Raw genomic sequence first — 21217 nt, 5'->3', positions numbered from 1 at the left:
TTCTAAGTAGATTTATTTCTAAATAAATAATTCTAATTTATTCTATCTGGATCAGGCTGAGTTTTTTGCCAGATCACTCTTACATGTTAAACATTTTCTATTTCTCTCTGATTCAGAAATACTGGGAGAGCTGCATCTCTCTTAGTGTTTACAATTTTTTCCTCCAGGTCCTGGTTAATTCATGAAAATGAAAGGGTACAAGAATGAAGAACAACAAATGGAGAAAAGTAAACTTTATTTCACTCAAAAGCTTTCAAACCAATTCACATTTCAGACAAATATTTGACATTGCTCTCAGAGCATTTCAAATAACATAGGGAACATATTGATTGAAGGTAAAAAACAATAACATTTGCACAATTTTCAATACTTACTTGAGCTCCTGAGAATTAGCAGCCATAAGGGATTTTAATGTCTTGTCAGCTAATGGGCACCCAGAAACACTGAAAAGAAAATTCTATGTGTAATATTTTACTAAACCAAAACATTTATTTTTTCCTAAAACAGTAACCTCTAGATAATCTATGACTTATAATGTGTAAAAAGATACCCTCTAATATAAGACTGTGGTTCTTAAATAACTGGAAAAAATTGTCTAGTTAGGTATAAAGGTTTCTACTCCAGTAAAACTTAGCATGAGGAGGCAATGGTACACAGAGTTCATCTTTTATGTTTCCTACATGAAGGACAGGTAGAGGATCTGGTCCACATGGTTGGTAAAGACAGAAAATGCTTCCATTCTGCTCCCAAGGGAAGAGAAGGAAATTATTGTTGCAACCCCTAGGTTGACAGTAGGCTATTCTGAGGAAAGTATCCTCAGGGTATAATAGCAGATCTATGAATTTCAAAGCCATTCATAGAGATGCATAAGTCTCATTTATAATCACATGCAACAGCATCTGAGTAGAGACTGCTTGTACACTTAGAGAAATGACAACTTTACTAAAGGACTTATCTACAGGTCTCAGCTAAGAAATGCAGCTACACTAATAAGCATGTGCTGCTTAACTCTGCATCAGTGTTTTGAGTCCACATGTTCACAAATATAACAAAACCAGGAAAAACAGGCACATTTCTGCATGGACTATTTTCTGCAAATTACTTTTGGATGCTTATCCGTGGTTAGCACAAAAACGTTCGTTAACTAAACGTTCATTAACTAAACGTTCATTAGCTAAAAGCAGCTCTATTTCCTGTTGTTTCTTACCTGCGGTGTGAGGCATAGTTTCCTGTTACATGACCGCTACCATCACATCCTGGAGTTGGACAGCTATGCAAAGAAGAAGCAATGAGAAATTAGAGTATGTATAATATGCCATGTAGCACATCATACACAGCAGTGAATTATGTGACGACCTGTAGGGCAATCGCGTTCATCATTACACATTTCAACACTTTCATGACGCTGCAGAAAACTTGCAAAATGTCACTCCGATATTTTAATTATTACTTGAAGCACAGATGAAAAGAATTTTTCCTATTTCCACAATGCAAATAAGTCAAAACCTTATTTTTTATCAATGCAGTGTTATACCACCATGCTTTGCATAGATGTTTTGGTTACAATGTGGGTTATTAAAAAGTCAATTTCATTATTGTTGAGAAATGTTGACAGCAGTTCATAAACATTAGTGCTGAATTTTCTGATCTGACCTCCTGTATAACAAAGACCAGAGGACCGTTATATTCAAAATAATTCCTTGACTTCTGACTGAAACAAGGGACTCTCTTTAGAAACACATCCAGTATTTATTTGCTGATACAAGTGAGAAATTTGGTGTTATGGTTGCTTGTAGAATGGAAAGCACCTCAAGCTGACACAAGTGAAGTTCAGAATAAGCACATAAGTTTTTCAAGATGTTTCTCAGCTTAACTGAGAAGTGATACAAACGTGGTTGTTGTGATTTAGGAATAGTACTCCCCAATTCAGTGTTTCCCACTTAGATTCTCCAAACACTGTGATGTTTGCTTGCCTCCACCCTTTTCCTCTCCCCCTTCAGTGAGCTGGAGAGGAGAACTGGAGGCAAAAAAGGTGCAAATCACGGATCGAGAAAAGAACAATTTACCAAAAACAGCAACGAGATAAGAAGATTAATAGTAACAGGAACAAATAACAGAGTGTACAAGATAGGCCAAGAAGTCACACGATTGCTCAGAATTGGCATTACCCCTCTGTTCCCTCCACCACACTCTGCCGGAAAGAATCCTTTCTCCTCAGGGGAGTCTTCCTTCCTTTCCCCTGTCCCCAGCAATGATGTGAGGTGGTATAGAATAACCTCCAGATCCTAGCCATGCCTTCTTTTGGCTACTGCCAAAATTAACCCTGTCCAGGCTGGAACCAGGACAGTGATGCACATTTAACAGAACAGAGGCCAAGAGATGGAGGCATGCTTGACCTGGAGAAGATGGTAGAGTTTCTGTTTTTCCTCAACCCTTCTTCAGTCATAACACTGAATTAATTTATCAAATTGGGATATACTCCTCTACAAAAGGGCAAAGATATCAAGAAATGCAACTTGCATATGAAGGAGAAGGTGAATTAAATACATATTTGAACAGTACTTTAAAATACCCTGACACCAATCCTTAAAGAGAACTGTTTTTCTTTCACTGGGCACATGGATAAAAAAGGCAGGCAGGTGCTGTACAAAAAATGTTATCTAGTGCTCCATGCTAATGAGCAAGGGGTGCCTGAGAAGCTCACCTGGCTATTTTCTCTGAGTGGTAGAATGCTAGATAGTTTTTCAAATCTGTAAAAAAGCCTTAGGAAGACATCAGCCTCATTTTCACAGCCCATTTCAACCAGAGCAATGCACTTATGGGCAACAGAATTAACATAGGAAAAATAGAAAGCAATGCTAGAAGGAGGTATCGAACAACATTTCAGTGCAACTGAGTTAACCACGTTAGAAAATTTCTCTCTGCAAGTGCTTATGTCATTTTAAAAGCTTCCTCATGATGGAGCCAACTGTACTGAATGTTCTGTACGATTTCTGAGCTTAATGGGGTCATAGAAACACAGTCTGATCTCTATATTACCTATAGATTCTTCTGATAAATTAAAACTACTTCTTGTTTAATTTTCTGCACAACTACATTTTCAATACCTATTTCTACTCATTGTTTCAAAATAATATAGTAAAACCACTGTAAGCTGATCATTGCCCTAGTATGTTATTATTGAGGAGAGTAGAAGAGTATTTTACAGACATCTCAAAACAGGTCAATATCACAAAGGAATAAATATTCCAAAAGAAAAGCCATTAGTCTCCAGCAAATAAACTCTCAGTGATTTTTGTATGCATTTGTTTTAGAAGAAGAGGCAAAACAAACCTGACCTGTAGCAATTTAGGTCATGAACTACAACTGCAGATATAATGTGGTGAGTAGACAACATGCAGACTGCATGACATGAGGGGAAAGAATCGCTCTTCACAGCAGCTTGCCCCAGGGAAATGTAAATTCTAGAGACAGAGGCAGATCTAACTGTTTCAGTGCCACTGAGTCTGGAGAGTAGGAAGAAGTTTGCTAGGATGTGACTCGTTCATTTATGGGTGAGCCTGCAGTGATATGTTATAGACTCTCATCACTAAGTGATGCAGACCACACTTGTCTAGAGAGACCTATTCTGGTTTGGGACTAAAAGGATTGTTGAGTCCTCATTGACTAGTACAGTGAAAACTGTGTTGGTATCAAAATGATGTTGACATGAACCCAAAGGAGTTTTGTGAAGAGCCTAGATGAGATTTTAAAAAGTGAGCAGTGTTATGGGTCGATTTTATGAACAATTTAGCTTGGAAAAATTTTAATGAACAATTTAAACTGAAACAAGCTATTGCATGCAGAAAGGTTTGACAATTTATTTTCATTTTAGATACAAAAACTTTGGTATTTAAGACAGAACAAGCGTGTCTCAGTACTTAGGGAAAGAGAGTATTAGCCTATTCTCCCGGGGTGTGAATTTGGGCATCCACTGGATTTTCAGCAGGACAGAATAAGAAACTCTTCTTTGAAGTAAGCAGATGAAGGACATAAACATAGATTTCCTACAGGTTGGAAAAACCCCTGGGGTAGTTTCTGTCTTGTGTTTTGTCTTTTTATGAACTCTGCATGTTTTCTGTCTGAGAAATCCTGACCACCTCTACACAAGCTCTCAACAGCAAATCTATGGTGATAGTTGTTCAATTAAAGTTTATTTAATTATGTCATCATAAACACAGCCCATCTGTAGCATGCTATGAAACTGTGTGTTTTGTAGAAAGAGCCCACTTGTTACCTAGCTATCCGAAGAATAAGGAGTAGCACCCACTGTAATGTCAGTCATTAATCTGTCCATACCCCCAGGCGCACCCTGGCTTGTCTCAGCTCCAAACCTCATGCCTATCCAGTTGCTTACCCTCAGTGTGGAAATAACTACCTGCAGCGAACTGTGCAAGTCTCCCCGCTCAGCTCCTACAAATCTGCCCCAAACAAGAAGTCAGAACAACAGTGGAGTCAGTCTTTACCGAGGTAAAGGAAAATGTAGCAGTTTTTGTGACTCACGTGATGAGTTCCTTTTTGAGATCTCTTGAATGGAGCTTGGGTTTAGGACTCGGCATGGAGACATCTCCTGGATACTTCTTTTCCTCCATGTTTTCTGGAGAGTTCACTGGATCTTTCTGAAATGTTAGATGAGAATGTGACAAAAGGTTTCTCTCTTCAAGTCCTCCCATACATTCAAGAAATAATTTGCCAGGGCAAGAAGAAAATCTCTTGTAAAACTTTTAAAAATATATATAAATTAAAGAGAAATAAAAAAGAAATAATGGAGACAAATGAAGAAAGCTTAGTACATCATAATTTCAGGTTCTAATAGGTTGACTTCTAAAAATATGAAAGCATTTCTGAAGGCAGATGCTGGTTTAAGTTGTACATAGGGAAAATGGAGTTTCAATTTATAAAATGGTGATAAAGACCAAAGAAAAGTACATAGAGAAAATAAAAATGGTTGCTGAATATACAGAAGCAAACAAGACTTTGGCAAGTATTTTCTTGATTTTTTTTGTGTAAGTACATCTCTGAGTTTTGTATACAGTTGATATGAGGACCATTGTATTGTGAATTATAAAGTTGCAACCATAAATTTTTAAAAAAATTACTATTTTACATAAGCATATGTAAATGCAAAGCTTTTTAGATCTGTAGAGTGGAATGGCTTGTTATCTTATTCAAAGAGCAGATTCTTGCTAAAATAAAAATCATGAGAACAAAACCACTTGGAAGTTTTCTTAGTAGGAGGCTGCTAAGGATAGTTCTTGATTTCCAGTAGTTGTATATTAAAATCATCACTGCTGCTGGGCTGTTTGGTGAATGGTATGAACCATGAGCACTGACTCCCTTGGGAAGGAATTTTGGAAATTTGGAGTCCTGAAAGGAAATTACATTTTTGTTTTCTGAAAAACTCTTCAATTACTTCAAAAGAGTTTGGTTTATACTCTTTTGAGACTTAATGCCTTCAATTATCATTATTCTTATGAAAGATAAGTATTTCCTTTCTGGAGGGATGCTATGTGGCTATTTTATAGGCTATTCTAAAGCCTATAGCATCAATTATCAAACCTCTATTAATCCCTTCTGGGACTTCATGCTGGTTCTGTGATTCCATTCCAATACTCAGATAGGTATTGCCCAGAGATTACCATCTGTGGGAGCAGAAACCACCACCTGTGGTTGAAAGGAGAAGGTCCCAGCTCCTGCTAAACTCATGGGGCTGGTGCTACAGATGCTCTGGGCTTGTGCAGCTGACAAACGTGCCAGGACAGAGGGACAGGGATGTCTGCAGAGCTGTTAACACAGAGCGGAGGGCTGAGTAGAATCTGGACTGAAAAGGGAGATTCTGCCTAATGGGACTTGTAAGCTCTGCAGGGGTGTTTCTTCTGATAAAGCTTCCATATGGTCCTCAATTCTGGCAGCTCATCTTTGCCTGTTTGGAGGCTGGATCCTCAATATGACTTGCTTCTACTTTCTGCTACTGGCTACCTACAGTCTACTGAAGCTCACACTACCCATACATATAGAAACGATGCCATATTATTGCTACATCGATTACTACCGATTTTTGCAACCACATTTGTGGGGTTAGTTTGTTTGGGAATAATCTAATCTGCTACAAATATAGAAGGCAAAAATAGATTTCTTCAGCTTTCATAAACACTCTTTCACAGTAATTATCTAGTAATTATTTTAAATAAATAAAAAACCCCTCATATGTTTCAGGTTTTTAGAATTTTATTTCTAAAGGAAAACTTCATATAAAGAGCATTAGAGAAAAAAATTATGAAAGGTCTTGACAAAATGTTAGTACAGAAATAATAAATGGTTGAAAGTCCTCCAAACATGGAAACTAAAATGCTAAAATACAAATCTGGAAAAATGGATGTCAGCTTTGTTCAAGACTCAAGAAACTTCAAAGACACATTTTCAAAGTTGAGTTCAATCTTGGTTCCAGTGGCATATGGTGGCATTTTTGCCCCTGCAAGCTGCAGAATGTGGATTTGAACTCCTGACTACTGCTGTCCACAAGTTCTGAACTACCTTTCTTACATACACACAAATGCAAGCAGGGATCATCATTAGTATGTTACTGTAAAATCAAAAGCTCCCCAAAAAGCCAACAAAATGTAACCCTCTGTTGCCAGCTGGAAGGGATCAGATGTAAAAATAACTCCAAAAAACACAGGTAAAATGGTTTTGTCTTAATTTAATGGAGGTTAAGGAAGGCCACCTTATCAGTTTCCTGTCTAACAACTAACTGACAGGCTACATCTGTATCACTGAACTGAGGACTAATGATGTGTTTCTAAAAATTCAACGCATGCCTTGGCTGGATCCTAACTCTGCATCAAAACTGGGGCCTACATCAGCCTCTTCCACTCTTCAGATGTAGAACTGAGAGAAGTCTGGAGTAAAAGGTGATGGAAAGACCCCTCTGACACTCCACTGCGATCCTGAGCTGTGTGACGGACTTCAGGAGGCACCCGCAGCACACCAGAACAGCCACAACTGTTTGGGCTGCAGGATATATTAATATTTTCATATATGTAACTTGTGTTCTTTATCTCACACGAAAGATATCTCTTGATATTTTGCTGATGATGGACCAGAAACTTGTGTTTGCTTGAGTTTTCCATCATGTCACTGTCTGATACCTATTTCACAGAGTAGACTGATGGAGAATTTTGTATATCAAGGCTTGACAAAATGCTACAGTATTGCAGTTCACAGCTTCATTAATGATGTTTCACTGAGCCATTTAACAAAAATAAGATTTAACAATGAGGACTGACGTGAGTGCTACAGCCACGAGTATAACTGATACTAGAGGGTTTAGAATTGAAGTATTTTCATTTTCTACATTGAATTTTTTTTCCCAAATCTTAATTGTAAATTTCCTGAATTGAGTTATTAAGATTTGTAATTTTTTAAAACGGATAGCTATGGATAGCTATACACACATACATGCATACAGAAACATCAACAATTTTATGGTAACTCCTCTTTTGAAAAAATAAAAAATCTAATAAGGAACAAAGTGTGAATACAGGTTTTTTTCCTAGTTAACAATCCTTAGTATATTTCCCAGAATGAGAGAGGTATATAGACATTTAAACAGGTGACTTCTTCAGCAGAGTCTCAGCATCTTGAGGACCACTTGGTATTACTCAAGCAGCATGAAATCTCCAGATATGTAGAAGCTGCAAAAGTAGCACAGTGCAAAGGAAATCTGGCAAAAAATACTGAAATTCTGCCTTTCTAGGACAGAATTTCTACGTCACTACATGTGGCCCAAAAGGGGTTGCATCTGTCTGAAATACAGAAGATCAGAAATAAAGATCAAATAATACTTGATCCTCTGCACCTAAGACTGAGAGTAGAGCATCATGTCTTGGCTTGTGTGCTTCTCCAGCTAATGAGCTTTAGAGAGGTTTTTCTTTGGGAAAACACCTTTAGCACTTCCCTCTTTCTGGTGTGTTAGACGATTGTTGTCACAGCTAGTCAAGTCAAGCTGTATGCATAATTTTTTCTTTTCTCATTTCAATGGATCTACAGTTAAATGCCATCAAAAATCTAACAAATTCCAGACTAAAGAAAAATCAGGACCAGTCCCATCAGTCCAAACACCACTATTTCCTGCAAAGAGCATGTGTATATTCATACATGCACACTACAGAAAGCAAGCAAGCAATGATACTCCATTAACGTACAGATGGAAGTTTATATTGATTTCAGCAAAGACCAGAACATAATGGTAACATGAATAACAGATAATAGCATCTGGCACTTTTAACATTTTTAAGCCCTGAAATCTTTGGAGAATTGACAGTTGAACTAACTGACGGCTCTAGTTATTTCTCGGCGCTTTCCTTTTGGAGAGATTTTGAGCTTTTTCCAAATTCAGATTTTTTTTTTTAAGGGGGCATCTGGACAGGCTATTTTGCTGAGAAAGAGAGAGACAATATTTTCTGGAAATTGCCACCAAAATTAAGCAACTGTTGTGCATATGAACCAGATAACAATGAATTAGAAATAGATATAATCAGTCATTTTCTTAGCGTGAGGATAGCTGCCAGTCTTGATTTTGAAAACAGAGCCTCTGGCCTTGACATCACTGGACATATCAAGGCTCCCTGGGATGGCAAAAGCTCACAGCAGAGATCTGAGGCCAGATCTTCAATTAGGGACAAACTGCACCATGTCAAAGCACTGAGTGCAAGGGGCAGCAGTGCCTGAGTGCATCAGACCATTATGTCCTATCGTGTAGTTTAGTTGCCTCCAGCTCCCTGTACTGGGCAGGGAAAGAACCAGGCACCCATCACAGCCTTCCAAAAGCTAACCATGGGTGGTGGGCATGTGGAGGTGCTCCTGCCTTGGCTCTTCTGCTGAGCTGTGGTGGCAGCAGGGAGGAGGAGCGTCCTGACAGGCCCCCAGCCAAGCCTGTGACACCTATTGATCCCCTGAGAGGCAGCCAGTCCCCTCAAAGCTTGCTCGTTTTGCAGCATGAATGGGGAAGAGCCTGAGTCCCCAGCTCTCCTGCCTCGTGTCAAACCCATTCCAACACCCTGATAACAGGGATTGTACTCTCACTGGTGAGCTGAGAACCATCATTAGTCCCAAAGAGGACACTACAAAGGGCTCTTCAAGACAACCCAGCCTCCAAGAAATGTAAGCTTTTTCAGCAGTCACATTGTAATGGACTACCCAGTGTTGATTGATTTTTCTTGTTCACACAACTGAATTGTCTTCTAATTCTGGGTGGTTTTGGAATTAAGGCCTGGGTCCCCTAATCTCAACCCTAAATACTAAAACCTAGTGTCAGTTCTGATATTTCAACAAAAGGTAATTTCATAATAAATATAATGTTCAAATGTTCTTATTTTGTATATAAAACCAAATGGGGAGTAAAGTATTTGAGGCTATATAAAACCTCCTAATTGGACATCTTTTAGTCTGTTTCAGAAAACTGTAAATTGTCCATGTTAATTACCAGGATTTTATCTTATCAGATTTTTAAGATCTGATGGTCCTTTCCTGATATAAGAAAAATGCAAGCAGTCCATGTTCTGACAGTCAAGCTCAAGATTAATGAATAAATCCAGACTTGCCAGCACGACAGAGGAATAAGAAGGAAAGACCTAAGTAGACTATGCTGCTTTGTTGTCAACACAGGGTAAACAGATATGAAAGAGTAAAACAGAAACAAAACCAAAATCAAGACAGTTATTGAGTTGGAAGTGGCACTCCAGAAGATTAGTCATAGAAGTGTCAAGTTGGAGATCTAAAGCTTACTGGCAGAAATTTCTTGAAGTATGTTAAATGTAATAAAAAGTTTTCCACTGAAAGAATATTGCAGGCAAGGTTCTAAGCCTGCGTTTAAATGCTTAGATAATGAGTTATCCAGAGTTATGAAGAGTTGGTGTGGAGAAATTACTTTTTGTTTCAATGTGAAAGAACTGCCGTGGTTTTATTTTGTTTGTTCAGGGTTTTTTTGGTTTGTTTTTCTTTTTACCAAGTGATCCCTGGTCCATTTGGGTGTATGTGCTACAGGACTGAACCATTAGAAACAAAATTCAAAAAGCAATCTCTAATGATGGATACCTTTGATTCCCTTATCTTAGACACTTATAGACATTAACAAGTAGGCTCTGAGAGCAAGATTTTTCAAAGTGAGTGATGATTTTTTTATGCCATATCCAAGAGACCACTAAAACCAGCTCAATGTTCACAAACCTCTACCTGTGGAAATTTATTCCCTTTAAACTGCACTAGATGGTCCCTAAGACCATCATATGGTCCCTCATTCAAGGGAAAAAGTCACTCAGAAACTGAAAAAATACCTCTTTTTCTTCTTCTTTCCTGCCATGGGTCTTGCTGTAGTTGATTGGTGTATCCCAGCCTTCCTGTTCACAAAGAGCCTGGTAGAAGGCTGCATTTACCAGGATGCTGCTTGCTTTGAAAGGAGAAGAGGAAGGAGTGGGAAGTGCTGTGCTGGAAGAAGTGAGAGGCATAACTTTGTCTTGGCTGCGATTCTTTTTCATGCTCAAATCCAGAGTGCCATTTTCATCCACTTCTATCTCAGCTCCCTGACATGCAACAGGAAATAGAGACATGTTTAGATATGGACATGGTAAGGCTGTAAAATAACCATGTGGTGCTTTTAAAGGATAAATATAAATGCACGCTTTTATTTAAATTTATCTGAATCTAAACCCAGCTTTTCGATTTATGTCAGTTAATGTCCAACCCTTAGGCAGACTTAAGGGTAGCTTCAGTAATGGTGTCCTGCATCTCAGCTTAAACATAGTAAGTAGAATTTAAATAAGATGCCTTAAACCATAACCTATACACCCTAAATCTAGTTTTATTTAAAAAAAGTTTAGCTTTAAATCTTCTTGATCTTTTCACTCTTACAGAGAACTATGACCCCAATTCACAGTTAAAAGCATTAATGCATTGTTTAGGTCATCAACAGCATTACTATTATATATCCTCCCTTCCCCCCACACCCTGGAAACATTACAACATCTGCATCATGGGGGGAAAAGGAGGGGGAAAGAAATATGTCTAAAAGTAATACAATAGGAGAAATTTTCACTGGGGTTTTCTACAACACTTAAAATAATATATTACCTTAATCATAATTTGACTAGGCCACTAAGGCACAGGTATGCACTGAGACCACTACACTGGGAGGTACAGGAGGATCTTGAGGAGGTTCTCCCTGATGGATACCTCCTGCATGACTTAACAAAGCCTTTGCTACCTGGAAAGTACAGCAAAGAGCAGCCTCTAATTGTAGAGGTGTGTGCAGTCTGGGGAGAGACACAATTTTTCTTTCCAATCTGTCAGAAGCTCTCATATCAGCTCCTGCTCGCAAGGGGCAAGTGCTTCTTGCACTTGAAGAACAAGAAAAGGAAACCTCACTGTCCTGCCTCATCCTGTGTGATCCCAGAAAAAGGCAACAAACTCCTCTTCTTGGAATGATAAAAAGCTGCTGAAAGTGCAGCTTACTAATGGAAGCAACAAAAAATTTCCCTTCATGCTCAATATGTTAATCTGTAAATTGACGTATTTTTTATATAGGGATGAATACAAGACTAGTCCTTGCTGTTGCCAATAATTACTGAAGTGAAGTAGGGGAAGAGATGAAAGATGGCTTCTGGAGGAGCATTCGGTAGTCTAGTTCAGTGTGTTGACCTGAATAAGGTGGAAAACATTTAAAGACTATGGAGATAAATAGCAGTGTCCTAGATCTACACACAGAATGCTTTAATTAACACTGCTCTTTGCCTTCCTGTTATTGCCATCACTACTATTTTTTATTTGTATAACCACAAAGCTTAGATAGCACTTGGAAATTTGGGGCTAGATATGGTAGATGCTGTATAATTGTAGGAGATAGTAATATAAACCAAGATTTCCTACCTTAAGAAATTTAAAAGTAAACTAATAGTGTAAGTGAATCACCTAGAAGTTGTGTTGTAAACAGAAAAGAGACAAATATGCTGAGGGGGCAAGTTTTTCATCTTTCTTAGACCTCTTCCTCAGGAAGACACTGGCAGAAAGAGTCCCTTTGTCTTTCTTCCCAATAAATATTGCTGGGGTTTGATGATTAGTTAACGATTAAGTCGTTAAAGATAGGGTAGTGAAACTTGTCCTTGCTCAAGTCTCTTAAAACCAGTTGTGGTGAAACAGGGAATTCTCCCCCTGTGCTGAAAGTGTGACATGGCCACTGTAGTTGGACTAAGGGTGAAAGCATGACGCAGCCCTGTCTTCTACCACTACCAGTGAGGACTCAAACTAAAGGTAAATCTTTTAATCAGACAGAAAACTTCAGTAGAAGATGAAAATTTAGGGCCCAACAACCTCTCCTCACTCAGACAGCCTGACTCCATTTTGTATCCATGAGCCTAACACAGATGCCCACCTAGACCGAAGCACTACCAAGCCATCTGCTTGCCCCTTGGTTCAGAAACTCAGGCACTGCTTATGTTTGCTTCTCCCACATAGCAAAGTTCACATTTTCAATCATACAGCTTAAAAAGAGAGATGTTTTATTATATTTATGGGAAGTAAATACACTTCTAATATGTTCATACTAAGACGCTTTGGTTATATCTTTCTGCCCCTTTTTAGTAAATAGTTTAATCTCCTGTGATAGTTTTAAGCCCTGAATTTGACAGTGCAGCTTATCCTGGATAATAACTTACTAACCACAACATCTTATGCCATCTGTATAATATCAAATACATTTTTATACCAGCATTAATAAACCTTAGTTACAAAAACCCAAGATATTAACTATATCAGTGCCAAGTGCACACTCCAGGATATGACAATACAGCTCTGCCATGATCACCCCAGTGTTTTTTGGCTTCCTAGTTGATATGTAACTATAGCAATGAAACAGAGCTACAGTAATCAAGTTTAATGACCAATGTAAAGTAAAATGCTAAATATTGTAGTTGCTGACATTTTTCATAATAAAAAAACTTGGGTTAAGTCTGCACAACCAACATTCACATAAAATTCCAGACCTCTGTGACAGATGGCTTAGGAAAGGAAGCCATGTGACTGGGTTGTGGTAGTTTTATAGTGCAAAACCCATAAATAGTGCAGATTCTCTGTCACTGACAAAATATCAACTAGTCAGAAGGCAACAGCAACAACAAAAAGGACAAAAACCAATCGAGGTCCCTTCCTCAATGCAACTTATCATAGAACAATATCAGAAAATCATTGCCTTCGAGAAACAGATACCATTAGCCTCCACAAGGAGCTCTGGCTGATAAGTAGAACATTTCCTAACATGGATATTTAAAGCTTTCTCGACACTTTCCTGAAATTCATATAGAAGTTGGGTGGTCCAACACGTACCTAATTCTGATCAGGGAAAGCTGGGTTGTGTGTTTGTGAAGTAGCGTGCAGATGGGGTTTAAGTGAGTTCACAGATCCACACAACAATTAAATAAAGTCATGGGGAAAATTTCCCCCTTTGCCCACTGCAGGATGGATCACACGTTTACAGCATGGCTTTTTATTCAGAATGTTATAAAAGAGCTATTGCTTTGCTGCCTTCATAGCACACTCCAAATGGCAGAGTAAAAAGAAGGAAGTCGGAGTTACTGCTCAAGTTTGTATTCCTACTCTCATCCTCCTCTCAATATGTCTCCTTTGCTTGTTTTACCACATTTATTTTTATATCAATTTTAAAATGGAAGTAAAAAGACAAAAAAATGGCAAATGGCAAAAAATGCTAGAGCAGTCCTATGACATGTTGACAGAAAATGGCTCTTACTCTGCTTAGCTCGGGCTAAGCACAGTGTTCTCAGTGGAGGCAAGATCTTATTACTGTTGACTCTTGTGCATGTGTGAACAGGCCTATATTTATCCATTTATCATGACATATTTAAAATGTAGCTACTAAAACAATGTAAACTGTTATGACTCTTCCTTAAAAATGTAAGCAAAACAAAGGTGCAAGTGTATCTTATTATTTCCTAACTAGTATTAGTTTGCAGCTGTGTAAATCTTTGGACCCTAATTTTGATCTTATTCACATTTATACTGTTGTATACCAGGAAAATATCCACTGAAGCAATGAAGAAAAATCACTGAGTGTGAGAAGATACACATGGTAATTAAATTCAGGTTACTTCTTATCTACTACCACATCAGTGACAGTGCAATCACCGCCACAGGTTTTACTGGTAAAGCAGCTGGTAAAAGGATTCCAGAATAAAAAATGAGAGAAAAATGATCAGAGCACATTTTCTTTATTCCAGGATCTATTCAGTGAAAAAAAATAAGGTACAAATAGTACTCTAGTAGTAAACAAAAAATTATCTCCATCCTCTCCAAGTGCTTTGTACTTTAAAGTCAATCTTTCTCAGCCTCCTTTATTTTACGAAATAAATATTGCAGAATATTTTCTAGTACTTCATTAAGTGTTGTCCTTAGAACTGTACTACAACAGCTAGGACAATAAAAGATTGTGGTTTTTCGTGGTAAATTTCTCCTGAATTTTCTGTATGTTTTTGGTCCATCGTATCGCTCACAACATTTAATATTCTCCAGTAATGATTACAAGTTAAGCTTTATCTCATAGATGGATCAGAAAGAGTAAATTATGGTGTCTGCATGGATCTTATTTCAAACCTGTGACATTAGGGAGATTGTATCATATAAGGGATTTTATGTATTCTTTGGTTGGTATCAGCCATACAATTTAATACTACTAAGTAAATCCAAAGAAACAACAAGACCAATGATTTTGCATTCCCCCTAGCAGTTCAGTCTGGTTTGAAAAGCTCAGACAAGCTCTTAAGTTCTGGCATTGGGAGTAACTTTGAGACTTATATCTTGCCATGTGTATGAATACTCTTCTTAATGCAAGTCCATCCAAAAGAGTACAGTCTTTTCTATAATAATAATAATAATAACAGTCTTTTCTATACCCAGCCAACAAAAACACATCCACCTGGTCCTCAACTCTTCACACTTTAATTTAAGCAATTTACTCCTTCTGCAGCAAATTAAAATACTAATTTGAGTCAAAACAAGAAAACTTTTAACAGACCAGTAACATCTGAGACAAAAATGGAGTCTCAATTTCAGTCCAGAGCAGTTCACAAATTAAAAAAAGCTAGCCAAGGAGGTACTGAGAGAGCAATATACACAGCAGTATTACAGGATGGTTCTTTGGACGATTTTTCATCCTGTATTTAGGCTTTAATGTATTTGGAGTAAAGTACTGCCTGACAAACGTGCTGAGTACTAACTACATTTTTAAATAATTGATGTAATTATCACAATCATCAATATCCAAGAGTTGAGAGATGACATAATTTTGTTCAGAAACAGACTTTGAACTTTAAACATTTTTAGCAAGTGTCATTTTTTTGTTTTCTTTCAAGGCATAGTGTGCATATGCCATTTTGTCTGAACAGGTGGGAAAAACACCAAAACAGTCAACAAAATATTTGGCAAGCAGTAGTGATGAGGATACAGATAAGCTGTACTGCTTGCAGCTACCTCTGTGAGATGTGTGTGGTGAGGGCTGTAAATGGGAGATCCCTGGAAGTTATGATGATGTAGACTGTTGCACAGTGCTAGAAGCTGCAGAATAGGCCTTCTAGGGGAGCCCTTCTGTTGACTTCAAAAGGACCTGAAGGAAACTACATAAACTGCAAATCAAATGCAACCAGGAGACTGGGTTGGGGTGCTGACTGCATAAGAATTGACTGATTGGGATTATATTCAGGGAAACAGTTTGCTGCATCCCTAGGTGGAGGCTGAATCCCACATTAATGTGGGATTAATTATTTTAGAAAAAATAATCATCAAGGTATCTGGTGATCTTAGTGTTCTTTATGCAACTGATAGATAATTAATAAAGAAGCTTTAGGATCCATATTACTGCTCATTTCAGAATAAATTTATGCTTTAAATTGCTTCAATTTTAAATTAATATTTTTAAACTTGGGATATTTGGCAGATCCCCTTGTACATTAGGTCTCTTTAGAATTTTTGCTTACCAATGGTACTATTAATATATAGTCTGACTTCTCTATCCTTCCTACCCTTTACTTTCACTTTTGTTGTCTTAGACTCCCCCTTTTGAACTGATATGTAGAGCATAAACCATCCAACTTCTTCTAAGAGAGAGACAACACTCTGGAGGTCAAGAAACAAAATTTAAGAGACAGAAAGAAAAAATAAATTACTTTGGAAACACTTATGCTAAGAAGTGTTTTGGTGTTTTCCCACCTGTTTAAGCAAGACAACATATGCACACCTTGAGCAAATACAAGAAAATGCCACTTGCTTGAAATGTTTGAAGTTTAAGTTCTGCTTTTAAAAAATAGAAGCACAATATTTTTACATTTCTGACAACTGTGCAACTTGCAAAGGATTTCCGGCAAGCCTAAGAAGTCCTCTGCAGTCTGACATGTCCTTGGTCTAACACTACTCAGCCTGCCATCTGCAAAGTATTATGACTTGGATTGCTGGGAGGCTGCCTGATGCTCAAAGAACAACAAACACCTTTACAAGTCAGGAGCTTTGATCTCTTAATGTATGGAGCGATGTTAATGAGGTTTTCTTACCCAAAGGAACAAAAGAATGAGGCAAGGGGCAGGGCTGAGAGGTCTAATACTGTGGGGCTCTGAACACAGACACCCCATACAGGTAATTTCAAACCTGGTGAATGCATGTGCTATGGAATAGAAGAATGAAATAATTAACTCTGTACTAATGCGTTGCACTATTTATCTTCAAACACTAAGTCTATAAAGAGAATTTCTTTTTTTAATATAAAAATTTGTAAGCTATTCTAGCAACTAAACGTTTACATTGTTGGCCACTATCCACCGCAAACAATTCAGAAACACTGATAAATAGTTAGTAGTCTCTTTAAAAGTAGTCTTATTTTATTGTTTCATATTTTAAAATTAGAAAGCATCTTCGTTGAAGAGAGTCTGGCAACCTAATTCCACAATTTTTTTGTTTGAATCCTATAGGATCAAGTAATAAAATATCCAAAGTAATAAATATCCAAAACCAAATTAAAATAGGTTTTGTGTGGTTTTGGACACCAAATCTGTTTGGGGCTTACTTGTCTGTGTTTTGGCCAGAAGCTAATTCCGATTCTTCTGTCAGATGTTTTGTAGCAGTATGCCCTCCAGAAAGTCTGGCAAAAGTGGAGGCAGCCAGATAGCAAGGTATGCAGGTGATTTTCTTTTAGGCTGGATTCCTGGCTGTGAAAAAGGAGCAAGCTATGTGCCCCAAGTGACCCTCCATATCGTTACTATTATGTTCACTTCCATTCAATCCTTCCCTGTGATTTGGCAACTGTGAAGCAGGTACATAGAAGAAAATCTTTGGGTTATGCCTGGTCCCTTTACTGCTCGTCTCTGGCAACAAAGGTCTATTGCTGAGGTCAGCCAAAGGCTGCTGCAGCAATTTAATCCAACCATTGGCATCAGTTTCCATTTCCCCACTAGAAGAAGTCTCTATTGAAGACTGGTGGAAGGAGCGTTTTACAGCAGATATCAGGGATGGATCTGTCATAGTGAAATGTTCTGTGAGCAGTCCTTGGGGCAGATAATGTCTGAGTTACAGGGAATGCACGTGGACATATTCCGAAGAGTCTACCCTGTGGCATCTCTCAACATTAATTTCAAGGTCCAAAACTTCACAAGTAGAAAGCAAAAGCAGCAAAGTAGGGGATGCACTCTGCAAAGGCACAAGACTCAGAATACCTAACGAGGTGTTATGTAGGTGGTAAAATTAATGATTCCACTCAAAAAATAACAGCTAACCTCTTAGCAGTGGTGAATGAACTCTCAACCTAATTGTAGATCAACAGCTGTGGAAGACACTTCTAACCAGACTGAGCCTGATGCTAAAATAGACAACGTAGAGTGACACTGACTTATAGAGAAATAGGTTATCTCTCTTTTGGAGCACACAACACAACTCAGAGTTCCACAGCAGAAGCAAATCTGCTATGCTGTGTTCTGACAACGTACCTCTTTTTTTTTTTTTTCCCCAATGATTTCTCCTCAAGATCTTGTAATGACACCCTCTCATCTACACAGAGCTTTCAAAAGTTTCTTTGCAGTGGAACATGTGTGACTTTAATACAAATAATAAACAACAGTGCTCCCACACCACTATCATCGGAAGAAAATCTTGTCTATTTTCATCAGCATTATAATACTATGTAATGGCACAGAAAATAAGGCTCATAGTTCACACAGTACCATTTGTATATCATAAAGATCCGTGAGGAAACGCAGAGCAGAAACCAAAACATTAAAGCCACACAAACATCTACAAAATTAGGCAGCTTTCCATTATGACAGACTTGCCCAAATTATCTATCTCCAAGCGCAGTGGGCCTGATTCTCCACTCTTGCCAGCAGAAAGGGGAATTTTACCAAAGTCAGTTGTTATTCCCCCCTCTCTGCCTTACCAAACTGTTAGGAGCTCCAAACACAACAGACTCCATAGGTGTAGTTCTGTTCCATTGCTAGCAAAATATCACCCCCATTAATCATATGATTTTTATATTTTTTTAAATCAGTCTCCAAAATGATCACTAATGGCAGGTTTCAGAGGGAGAAAAACTCCATCTTAAAACATATCTAACTCATTATCCACCACAGATTGTTGCTGGATTTCAAATAACCTTTTTCTTTTTTCCTCCCAGAAAACTCCCCCCTTGTAATTAGGGCTCAATTATGAAAAGAATTAACAACATAATTCCTGCTATTTATTTAGTTTTATCAGAACTGGTCACTGCATTACTGATTTTTTTTTTTCTCTGTCTCTCTTCAAAAGAGCATGCAAACAGAAGCCTCCTTTTGGGGGATTTAATGCAGTCACTAACATGAAAGACAGTTTATTCACACAGTTCGGTAGCTAGCACACCCTCCAGGTTCTTGGACTACCCTACCTTGGCAGACAGACTCTGTGGTTTGTTGGAGAGGATCTCTGCTGCTTCCCTGCAGCGGGTGGAAAGGTTCAGGATAGCAGCAGCTGCTGCTATGTGGGTGTCTTCACTACATTGACCGTAGCTATAAGAGTTGGCATGGCAAGGGCTCTGTGTGTGGGCGCTAGCACTAGGCAGTCGATTAGAAAATTTCACTGGATTTGAAAAATGCTTTGCTGTTGAAGAGAGATTTGATTAGCAATTGCATGTATGAAATTTTTCCCATTAAATAGTTTTGTTTCTCAGACTACAATTTCATACATAAAAATATTCAAAGATTACATTTAAAACAGTCCTTTTCCTGTTGTCAGTAAGGATTTGCAGTAAAAACGGTTTTAAAAACACAATAATTTAATTTTTACTTGAAGAAATACACATCTTTTAACAATCGTCTGAGTTTTTTACTCATATTTTACTTATCCTTAATTTAGGCATTAAAAGAAATGATGTCTAAGGAAAGACTGAGCAAGCATTAGCATGTTATCCATTATGATTTGACCACACCAGTGGGTAAATGCAATTGTAAGTGTATTCTTATAGAGGCTTCCTCTTAGATCTCTAATGTGTAAAAAAAAACAAAAGTGACTTGTCCAGTCTTAGCTAAAACAACACTGTTTACCCTACTTAAATGTATAAGTCTGTTATTTAAATAGCTTTGCTTAGGAGAACAAGACCTGGCTCTTGAATGAACCAGAGCAATCAGATAAAAACAATACCTGTAAGGAATATTCAGTACTAATTTTGTGTAAATTTTTAGAAATTTAAGTCTATCCTTTAATCAATTAAAAAATAATGGCAATGAACATTCAAAGGATCTTGATTTACAGTCTTTTGTTGGCTATATTTGGAGTAATATGCAGATTTATTAGGCACAAGGAGGTCAGCTGAGAACGAAATACTAACAGGTGAACAGAAAAGCACTTTCACAGGCAAAAGTGGTGTGTGTCATTGTTTTCTTCTCCATCAGCAGCACTTACTCTAAAATAGGTAGAGAGAACTCTGCTCTCTGTTCTGGATTTTGGAGCTTGAGATGCCATAAACTGTTGCAGGGAAAACACAGCACCATGATTTCAGCTCTAAGGAAGCAATAATCACTTCTTTTGTCTGTAGCTCTCACAGTGCCCTACAAAGATAAACTAAGCAAAATCCAATTTCTCAGCCTACACCCAGATACACCAAGAACATTTCTGCATATGGCCATCTGCTCGCTCCCTGAAGATCTGAGCCCCAAGGCTCTGGATCCCTTTGGATGTCGAGCTTTGGCTGAGTGCATTTTAATGCTAAGAGCTACACAAGGCATTGAAGGACTCATCTTTCCTCAAACTTGGGATGCTCTAAAAGAAATGCTTGTTTATATGCTTTGACTGTAGCTGAATGCTGTATTCTATTTTTCTAAGTACTGGAGGCATCTCAGTAGAGCAATACATGCAAGCCTCATGATTCAGTTCTCCCTTTCTCCAGTGCAAATTAAAAAGGATTTGTATTCCCTGTTTTAATACTGTAGCACAAGCAAAAGTCTACATTTTTTAGCAGTTACCACAACGAAATTCAAATTGTATTTAAAGAGCAGGAAAGTGCGTTTTCCATTACCCACCTTAAAAGATAAAAAAATCAACCAACAAACCAAACAAAAACCCCTCAGGCTATAAAGGGTGCATGTTTTGTTAACAAAACAAGTTTGCAAGTGCAGAATCCACAAAGGGCTAATGATGGGCTTTTGGCTGGCTATGTATTTACATAGGAATCTGAACCAATCACTGCATCATCAGCTTCTTATTGCCAACTTCTGTATACCTGCATAGTTAAAGCACTCACCAGCTCTTTTACTTTCACCTTTCCATTAAAATAATAGCTGCACACTGCAATCTTTGCAAGAACAACAGGCTGTAAACTTCAGCCCTGATATACTTCATACATAAATTGCATATGTATGTATTTGCATTTGTATAAAAACATTTCAATCATTTTTTCTCTGAAATGAACCTGTGAAATAGACATACATCTGTGCAAAGAGACAGCTAATAGGGAATATTCAATTTTACAAACAAAATTGGAAAATCTGCCACCCAAGAAGCTGGCAATGCACATGTTTGCTTTCATTTGAACAAGCCTATTTTCCAGGCCAGATAAATATCTACTTTTCAGTTGCAATTTTAAATAGAGTGTTTTTATGTATATATATGA

The 21217-nt window shown here is 37.9% G+C and overlaps 1 protein-coding gene across 4 annotated transcripts in view; it reads right to left on the bottom strand.

Moving 5' to 3' along the window:
- The window catches only part of ST18 (ST18 C2H2C-type zinc finger transcription factor), a 166540-nt gene that overhangs the window by 15638 nt on the left and 129685 nt on the right, over window positions 1-21217 (bottom strand). For all 4 annotated transcript variants that reach the window (XM_050328284.1, XM_050328293.1, XM_050328301.1 and 1 more), the window contains 5 exons: window positions 18998-19209; window positions 10374-10619; window positions 4543-4658; window positions 1208-1270; window positions 375-443 (listed from right to left, as the gene is read on the bottom strand). In XM_050328284.1, coding sequence (XP_050184241.1) covers window positions 375-443; window positions 1208-1270; window positions 4543-4658; window positions 10374-10619; window positions 18998-19209 — 706 coding nt within the window. The remainder of the gene's footprint in view (window positions 1-374; window positions 444-1207; window positions 1271-4542; window positions 4659-10373; window positions 10620-18997; window positions 19210-21217) is intronic.

The sequence above is a fragment of the Myiozetetes cayanensis genome, unplaced genomic scaffold (genome assembly GCF_022539395.1).
Source record: "Myiozetetes cayanensis isolate MyiCay16 unplaced genomic scaffold, myiCay2020 scf1, whole genome shotgun sequence".
Classification (NCBI taxonomy): domain Eukaryota; kingdom Metazoa; phylum Chordata; class Aves; order Passeriformes; family Tyrannidae; genus Myiozetetes; species Myiozetetes cayanensis.
The sequence above is the reverse complement of the archived record's forward strand: the minus strand, read 5'-3'. Positions and strand labels throughout refer to the sequence as shown.